At 44.1% G+C, this 9,702-nt stretch overlaps 1 protein-coding gene across 1 annotated transcript in view; it reads left to right on the top strand.

Moving 5' to 3' along the window:
- Positions 1-8: 8 nt before the first annotated feature.
- pigt (phosphatidylinositol glycan anchor biosynthesis, class T) overlaps positions 9-9,702 on the top strand; it is a 13,563-nt gene continuing 3,869 nt past the window's right edge. Inside the window, exons 1-8 of the mRNA XM_005948297.3 lie at positions 9-438; positions 944-1,121; positions 3,251-3,378; positions 5,783-5,883; positions 5,992-6,166; positions 6,264-6,361; positions 6,588-6,744; positions 6,944-7,144. Of these exons, the coding sequence (XP_005948359.2) occupies positions 45-438; positions 944-1,121; positions 3,251-3,378; positions 5,783-5,883; positions 5,992-6,166; positions 6,264-6,361; positions 6,588-6,744; positions 6,944-7,144 (1,432 nt within the window). The 5' untranslated portion in view covers positions 9-44. The remainder of the gene's footprint in view (positions 439-943; positions 1,122-3,250; positions 3,379-5,782; positions 5,884-5,991; positions 6,167-6,263; positions 6,362-6,587; positions 6,745-6,943; positions 7,145-9,702) is intronic.

Raw genomic sequence — 9,702 nt, forward strand, 5'->3', positions numbered from 1 at the left:
CTCATGACGCGTTAACGCGGAAGTCAACCACCGCCTCGAGAAAAATGGCTGCTCACAGGTGCAGCTGCTGGTCTTGGCTGCTTATTCTTTTTAGTTTGTCCGTGTTTGTTGTCGCAGACATTCATGAAACGACGCCAGTTAATGACCACCACGGTGGGGTTGACCATAATGCACAAACAGCGGAACAAACGGCTGACCAGCCCGCGGTGGAGGAGAGACGGTGGGAAGCAACCGAGGTTAAAGAAGCCGCTACGGTTGATGCTGCAGCCGACATTCAGGGCACTTCTGCACCTGAAACAGTGGTACCTTCGTCGGTACCACAGCCTAAAGACGACTTCCAAGAAGAGCTGGTCATCAGACCTCTGCACTCCGGAGATATTTATGCCAGCTTCCAGTTCCGCACCCTGTGGGACACAGACTTCATGAGAGAAAACAAAGGTAAGCTAACTGCTAGTAGGGAGATAACACTCTGTTAGGCACGAATAAGAAAATACACACATGTAAATGTTTTATCTTCTTATAGAAGTAACTTATGAATATACTTGAGTCTGTCGAATAGCTGACAGAAAAGCTGTAAATGTATAAAATGACAAGCATTTAAATGTTTCGGAATGAGGGTTCATTTTTTGCTTCTCGATGCTCCTATAATCTGTCAGATTGAAACATTAAAAAGATTACCACGTGATAGGGCATCTGCATTTTCCGTCAGTTGACTTTCTTTTATAAATCACCATATTTTTGTTCATTTATTGATATCCCCTTCCTGTTAAAATCTGCGTCTGTTCCTGTTTAGTTGGTTTCAGGAGTATTTATACATTATTGGAAATATTATACGAGTTTAATACACCCCACATTAATTCAATAAGATTTTCTTTCTCCTGTTCTCAAAGTTACAACAATGTTTGGTCTTTCTAACTCTAAACCACGTTGTTGTATTTCTCAGTGTCCCACTACCGGCTTTTCCCCAAGTCTCTGGGCCAGGTCATCTCCAAGTTCTCAGTCAGAGAACTGCACATCTCTTTTACACAAGGTTACTGGAGGACCATGCAGTGGGGGCAACCCTTTATACCATCCCCACCTGGAGCTGAGCTCTGGGTCTGGTTCCAAGACTCAGTGACAGAGTGAGTACAACAGAGATGAAATGAATGTGTGGATTAATAAGGGGAGGGGAGACAGACCCGTACTTATATAGTGTTTTTGTACTCTGAGCATTTAAAGCCCCTTCTTACTATGAGCCTTATTCACAAACACATTCATTAACCTGCTTTCGTAAACATTTTTTCTATGCCTTAGCATTTTTAATCTACCATGCACTAGAGATGGACCGATCCGATATTACGTATCGGTATCGGTCCGATACTGACCTAAATTACTGGATCGGATATCGGAGAAAAATAAAAAATGTAATCCGATCCATTAAATATCACGAAAGCACCTCACAAAACTTGCAACACGCCGTAACTCACCTCAGAACGTTAGCACGTCGGAGCAGTATGCATCACGTGATAGAGCGGCTGTGGCATGCGGGACCTGTCGGTGGTCTGGATAGCATGTGGAGCTTCGCTAGCAACCCGGCATTTCATCTCCGACAAAGTTATCCCCGAGAGAAGTAAAGCAAGTGTGTAAGTCCATCTCTGAATGTTTGTAAAGCATTCCTGCGTTAAGCTTAACGAGCGACTGCCTCTCGCTCTCGGCTGCTACTTCAATCTGAAACTGCTAATGATCAGCTGATCGGCTTTTCTGTCGCGAGTCTCTCTTGTTTGTTTTTGGCCCACTTTGCACCAGAAAGAGGAAACCAGCGGCTGAACAACAGCAGCACGTTTAAGCTTGATAAGCTGTTGTTAGAATTTATTTAATATTACTTTCTACACCAGGATCTTTTTCTACGTAGCTGACGCTGGTAACTGTGCAGGGGCGGATCTAGCAAAGTTTAGCCAGGGGGGCCGATAGGGCATTAACAGGGAAAAGGGGGCACAAAGACATACTTTTCTTTCTTATTCTCATTTAAAATGTCTCAGCTTTTAATAAATAATTATCTGACACCCAAAGTTTTAATTTGATGTAAAATGAATAGAAGTCAATTACTGTATATAGTAACTATTAAGTCTAATATACCCTAGTAAGCTATAGTACTTTTTCCTTTGGGAAGGTACCATCTGTGCAGTCTGCAATTTTGTTGAAGAAAGATGTTGAATCTATTTAATATTTCTTGAAAAATAATTGATTTCTGTGCATTTTTTTTCACACTGCATCAAATTAAGGTTGATTACGTCGATTAAGCATCATGAGGTGGCGCGTGAGGGGTGGTTCCCTATTTTTTATTTATTTATTTTTGTTGTTGCTGGGAGTTGGAACCCTATTAGTTAGGTTGCTTAATATTTATGCTAAGTACTCTTTAAAATACCAGAATAGGGAGGATGGTGTAGGTTTAAGTTTATTAGATTGATCAGTATTGCTGAACTATGAAATATTTTTTTTGATACAGGTATAACAGAATAGCTTTAGTGTAGTTGTTGTTTTAAACTTGAGTATGAACTTGATGACTTGCAAAATGCAGCAAGATATTTTAAAAAACAGTTTTGTTGATTAAAAAACACTATATCGGATTCATATCGGTATCGGCAGATATCCAAATTTATGATATCGGTATCGGTATCGGACATAAAAAAGTGGTATCGTGCCATCTCTACCATGCACACATGACACTCCAATGGTGGCATCAACGGCAACTGGGAGTTCAGTATGTGGACCAAGGATACATTGACATGCAGACTAGACAAGTAGAGGATTGTTTCGCTCATCCATAACCGTCCTTGCTGTTTTTGCTTTTGTGTTTTTCCTTTAGTTCTTATAATGACAGTGATGTTTCTCAAGCATATGCCGAACTAGCAGACAGTTGAGGTAGTTTTTTTGCTGCAGTAAAAAGTTATGCAGCAAAATAACTCTCAGTAAAAACTGGCCACAAACTTGTTGCATTAAGACGGAGATAATCTGTCATCAGTCTGCGATTGAATTACATGCAATCTGTTTCAGATGATACATCAATTAAATGTGAATTTCATTGAATTTAATGCAAGTTTGCTCAGCTAACATCATCTCAGGATGGTGGTGCATGTGATGAACCCTCTTGTTCGTTATATTCTCAGAGTATCGATATTTGGTGACCCTGTATCGATACAATATCACCTGCCTAACCTACCTTTGCTAAATCATGTTAACATTTCCACATGCCTTTTTTTGCCTTTCCCAGTGTCGATGCTACATGGAAGGAGCTAACCAATGTTTTGTCAGGCATCTTCTGTGCATCACTGAACTTCATTGACTCCACCAACACTGTTCAGCCCAGTGCCTCCTTCAAACCCCTGGGACTAGGCAACGGTACAGTCAGTCTCCTTTTTGCATTTAGAGTAACATCTCTAGTAATGAACCTCTGCAAAAGCTAATTGTGTCATCAGCCACCATTGAACTGTCTAATATCACGTTATTATACAGAATTAGTGCTAGAGAAAATCCTCTTGCAGTAATCCTCTTCTCAACTTGTTCCATCACTGGTCAGTTATGATTCATACAACTTTAACAGCATCAGCTGCGATAAAGTGCTTCAGATTACTGGAGATCAGTCTGTCATTTTTACCTTGTGTCTGTCAGAGTCACAAACACTGTGGTAGCTTGAATATTTTGCTCAAAACTTTTGTTAACCTCACTGATGACTGTTCAAAGTGCTCTTAGAGGAATTCTGAAAGGTTGGCAACCTCTAGGAAGATTCTCATTTGTTCCAAACGACCATGTGTAGCAAATTTCTTTCAATTTCAATTGAGTCTCAGCGATTTAGTGCAATAACCTTCTTCCTCATCTAACCTAGACATGTGCTTTGGTTTTTGTTTTGTTTTTTAAACTATTGTTTCTAGTAGAGCAGGGCGATATGGCCAAAAATATTAATCACGATATAGATTTGAAAATTTGCGATAACCATATAACTGACGATATAATTGATGCAAGACAAAATACAACTCCGCAACTTTACTAGCGCAAAAAAACCCCCCCATCCATTTATTTTCACTTAAACAAGCAGCTGTTTTTTATGTGCATTAAAGCTGTATAAAAAATTTAACAGTGCAAATGCAAATTCCCTGTTGAAAGTTTAACCAAAAGGCATTTCCAGTAGAAATGGGCTGACATATCCTGAGCATAACCATGTATAATATCCACTGAAGTTAAAAAGAGATGCTTTGCAACATTAAACTGCAGTGTGCCAAATAAAAAAGTCAAATACGTATTTTTCGGACCATAAGGTGCACGGGATTATAAGACACATTAAGCGAAACAAAGCAGTCAGATAAATCAAACTTTATTCAACTCATCTTCTTCTTCCTCCACTTCTGTACCATTGATTCATTAATGCTGTATTCTATCACAGCTGCTCTATTCCCATGTTGTTGCAGTATGTTAATGACTAACCTTCTATTGTGGATGGATTATCTCAGTTGTTCTCCTGACTGAAGTTTGGTCTGTTTACAGCATCCTGCCATGCGATTGCATTTGTCCCTAACCATCAGGAACCTTCACGAGTGGAAAAGTGTTAGCGTTCATCCTCCAGCTTCACTGTTTATGTTATGCTAACATAGCTGTGTCACTAGCGATCACCTAGCACATCATTAAATACCACCTAGCCCAACTTCAGTAACCTTACAAACCTCACTGCTGTGTAGTTTCCTGTCTTCATTTATGTTGGAAATGATAGCAGAGCTGTACGTTTGATTTTTTCAGAAATCTCTCAGTCAGAACATGCTATATCATACTTAGGTAACTAGCAAAACTAGCGAGCTAACTTCCGCTAACTTCCTGCTAACTTCTAACTCCGTTAAATGTAATAAATTCTGTTTTCATGGATGCCTGGATGTTAAACTTCATAGTTACACCTGGTAAAGCAGCAATTCTGATCGTTTTATTAAAGATGAAAGAATTTAGACAGTTTTTAACTCTTAGTGATGCTGCAGTGTTCGTTTGACTTTGGGACCTGAAGGGAGCGGAGTTTAGGACACAGATTACTCCCAGATTTACGAGCACCTTAGTCCGACAAATACGGCAAAAACGACGGCCCGCTTCCATGTTCTACAAAAAAAAAAGTGCTTTGGTGGGTATCTGATGGACAAACGCCAAACCAGTTCCACACCACTGAAGTTGCACCATTTTTTACAAACCAATTGTGGTTCATCCGTTTCACTCAACGATCCGCTTTCTCCCTTCTCATTCTCTGTTGCTGCCATGCTTTTTCTGCCATGTGCAAAGGCACTGCGCATGCGCGTTTTACCCATATTCTATCGCGATATTTTATTTCCTTATCGTTGCCTAGCATTGTACCAGTATTACTGTCAACGGTATAATATGGCCCAGCCCTAGTTTCTAGTGATTTTACACCTCATGTTACTGCAAATGGTCGACTTTACAGGTGATATGATTGTCAGGCTTATCAGGTGTGCTGCACCCCGTTAGAAACTTGGTTTAGTTGTGGTTTTTTGTTGTTGTTGTTTGGGAATAAGTAAACAGATGAACACTTTTTACACAGGTCCTGTTTGCATTAAAGAAACCTTTTGCAATAAAATGAGTGCTTTACCTGTACTCAGGTGCCTGTTTTTTTAATATATATATTAGATTTTATTTGGGCATGTGATATTCTTATTCTGAGGTGCATGTTAGACAGTTGAATACCCATTACAGCACTGCAGATGCCCCAGGACTCACTGTACTGCATATGCAATATTTGTGTGTGTGTGTGTTAAAGTGACAGACCACAGCTTCCTTCGCTATGCCACCCTCCCACGAGAAATTGTTTGCACAGAGAATTTGACACCCTGGAAGAAACTCTTGCCATGTGGATCCAAGGTAAATGTCCCCCCCTTTACATGTGCATTTTTCTTCCTAAAAAAGCGCGGGACATCAATGCCATCTGTTAGCGTATTAAGTTTTCTCCTCACTATGTTTTCCGAACAGGCTGGTCTCGCTGTCCTTTTGAAGTCAGAGAAACTCTTCCACAGCAGTTTTCATTCCCAGGCAGTGCACATCAGGTCCGTGTGTCAGGACTGGCAGTGCAAAACCACATCCTGGGAGCTGAGACAGACGTTGAATTCAGTCTTTGACCTGCACAACTCTGGACAGACCAAACGAGGTGAGCGAAAGCACGTTTTTTTTTGTTCTCTGTCCCATATTTGGGTTTTGGTAACATTCCCCTGGCTTTTGTTAATTCAAGCTGTCTCTTCCCTCAGAGTGGTCTTTGTTCAAGATGTTCTCTCGGACCCTGACAGAAGCTTGTCCGTTGGCCTCCTCCAGTAAACTATATATCGACATCACAGACAACCCTCAGGTTAGCTTTTCCTTTAATATAAAATATGTAAATCTAAATCATTAGATAATTCAAACCTTAGAATACAAAACATCGAATTGTGACAGCTATATGAACATGGAGGTGTTGCTGATCTAGTGGATTATCTGTTGATAAACGGCACTACTTGGATGTATAGATAATGTCAAATTTATTATTGAAGCTCTGTAAGAGTTATGATTGGAACAAACCTGTTTTTATTTTGCAGGGGGAGCAGTTTGAGCTCAGCCCAGCCACTTCCCTGCTGAGCCAGGCAGTGGTGCTGGGAGACAGACGGACCTTCTCTGTGTACGATCTGACCCAAGAAACCACCTTTGGCACTGTGCGCTCCCTCAACCTGCTGATTCGATGGAAGTCCAATGAGGGTGAGCCAGAAGAGTAGAGACTGTATAATGTATAAAGCTGTGTATAATAGTCAGAATATTGTCTTGAAGAATGTATGATGAAACAAGAACAAGATAATAAAATGCACACACTTCACACATTTTTAAGGCATTTTTTTGATTGTCACATTTGTTTTACACCCAGTGAATTATTAAAATCGGTCTGACTTTCTGTCCTCAGGTGAAATGCTGCGTCCCTTGCTCCATGCTGAGCGTTATGTGGCTGGATACGGGCTGCAGACAGGAGAGATTCACACATTAATGTACAACAACCACCCATACAGGTCTTTCCCTGTACTGCTGCTGGACTCGGTGCCTTGGTATCTTCGTCTCTACATCCACACGCTCAGTGTGACGAGCAAGGGAAAGGACAACAAGCCCAGTGAGTATTTTTAGAAAGCAGTAAAGGATGTGTGCACTGTTCATTTGCAATCAGAATAATAAATTTACATAGTCCCAAAAATAATTTACCTTTGAAAGATGACCAATATCCTGTTCAGTGAGTACACAGTGTAGTACAGGATATTGGTCCGGTACAATGTCCTTAACTTCACTTAAGGCCACTGTGGAAATAAGAATATCATGGAGCAGCTGACTTATGAATTATTAATTAAATCAAAAATGTATGTCTTATATGGCCTTCATATGTACAGTTTGGTCCACATATAAACCTCATCCATCCATCCAACTTCATCCGCTTTATCCGGGGCCGAGTCGCGGGGGTAGCAGCCTAAGCAGAGAAGCTCAGACCTCCCTCTCCCCAGCCACCTCCTCCAGCTTATCCGGGGGAACACCAAGGCGTTACTAGGCCAGCCGAGAGATATAATCTCTCCAGCGTGTCCTGGGTATGCCCCGGGGCCTCCTCCCGGTGGGACATGCCTGGAACACCTCACCCAGGAGGCGTCCAGGGGGCATCCTTGTCAGATGCCCGAACCACCTCAGCTGGCTCCTTTCGATGTGGAGCAGCAGCTGCTCTACTCTGAGTCCCTCCTGGATGGCCGAACTTCTCACCCTATCTCTAAGGGAGAGGCCAGCCACCCTTCGGAGGAAGCTCATTTCTGCCGCTTGTATCCGCGATCTCGTTCTTTCGGTCACTACCCACAGCTCGTGGCCATAGGTGATGGTAGGGACGTAGATCGACCGGTAAATTGAGAGCTTCGCTTTTACAATCAGCTCCCTCTTCACCACGACGGACCGGTGCAGCGTCCGCATCACTGCAGCCTCCGCACCAATCCGTCTGTCGATCTCCGGCTCCCTTCTCCCATCACTCGCGAACACGACCCCGAGGTACTTGACCTCCTCCACTTGGGGCAGGAACTCATCCCCGAGTGGGCACTCCACCCTTTTCCGGCTGAGAACCATGGCCTCAGATTTGGAGGTGCTGATCCTGCGAACCGTTCCAGTGTCAGCTGGAGGCCTTCACCCGATGGAGCCAACAGAACCACATCATCCGCGAAAAGCAGAGATGAGATTCTGAGGCCACCGAAGTGAAAGCCCTCCGCCACTTGGCTGCGCCTAGAAATCCTGTCCATAAAAATTATGAACAGAATCGGTGACAAAGGGCAGTCCTGGTGGAGCCCATCACCCACCGGGTGCGAACCAAGCTCTTGCAACGGTTGTATAGGGATCGAATGGCCTGTAGCAATTGGCCGGACACCCCATACTCCCGCAGCACCTCCCATAGGACACCCCGAGGGACACGGTCAAATGCCTTCTCCAAGTCCACAAAACACATGTAGACTGGTTCGGCAAAATCCCATGCACCCTCAAGTATCCTTGAGGGGATAAAGAGCTGGTCCAGTGTTCCGCGACCAGGACGAAAACCACATTGTTCCCCCTGTATCCGAGGTTCGACTAGCAGACTAACTCTCCTTTCCAGCACCCTGGCATAGACTTTCCCAGGGAGGCTGAAGAGTGTGATCCCCCTGTAGTTGGAACACACCCTCCAGTCCCCCTTCTTAAAGATGGGGACCACCAACCCGGTCTGCCAGTCCAGGGGTACTGCCCCTGATTTCCACACAACATTGTAGAGGCGTGTCAACCAGGACAGCCCTAAAACGTCCAGAGCCTTCAGGACCTCTGGGCGGACCTCATCAACACCAGGGGCTCTGCCACCAAGGAGTTGTTTAACTGCCTCAGTGACCTCGCCTCCGGAAATTGGCGGGTCATTCCCCTCATCCCCAGACTCTGCTTCCTCCTCGGAAGACATGTCAGTGGGATTAAGGAGGTCCTCGAAGTATTCCTTCCACCGCCTGACAATTTTGTCAGTCGAAGTTATCAGCACTCCGCCAGCACTATACACAGTGCAGGTAGAGCACCGCTTTCCCCTGCTGAGATGCCTGACGGTTTGCCAGAATCTCTTCAAGGCAGTCCGAAAGTCTTTTTCCATGGCCTCTACGAACTCCGTCCACACCTGAGGTTTTGCTTCAGCCACTGCCCGAGCCGCATTTCGCTTGGCCTGTCGATACCTGTCGGCTGCCTCCGGAGTCCCACAGACTCAATGTCCCCAGTCTCCCTCAGAATGCTGTTGAAGCTCTGCCGGAGGTGTGCGTTGAAGATCTCGTGGACTGGGGCCTCTGCTAGACGTTCCCAGCACACCCTCACTACGCGTTTAGGTGTACCAGGTCTGTCCAGCATCCTCCCCCGCCACCTGATCCAACTCACCACCAGGTGGTGATCAGTTGACAGCTCAGCCCCTCTCTTTACCCGAGTGTTCAGAACATATGGTCGCATGTCTGGTGATACGATTACAAAATCAATCATCGACCTGTGGCCTAGAGTATCCTGGTGCCACGTGCACTTATGGACACTCTTATGTTCGAACAAGGCGTTCGTTATGGCCAAAGTGTGATTTGCACACAAGTCCAATAACAAAACACCACTCGGGTTCAGATCAGAGAGGCCGTTCCTCCCAATCACGCCCCTCCAGGTCTCGCTGTC

This window comes from Haplochromis burtoni, unplaced genomic scaffold (genome assembly GCF_018398535.1).
Source record: "Haplochromis burtoni strain Fernald_Lab_line unplaced genomic scaffold, NCSU_Asbu1 Contig_306, whole genome shotgun sequence".
In the NCBI taxonomy this organism is placed as follows: Eukaryota; Metazoa; Chordata; class Actinopteri; order Cichliformes; family Cichlidae; genus Haplochromis; species Haplochromis burtoni.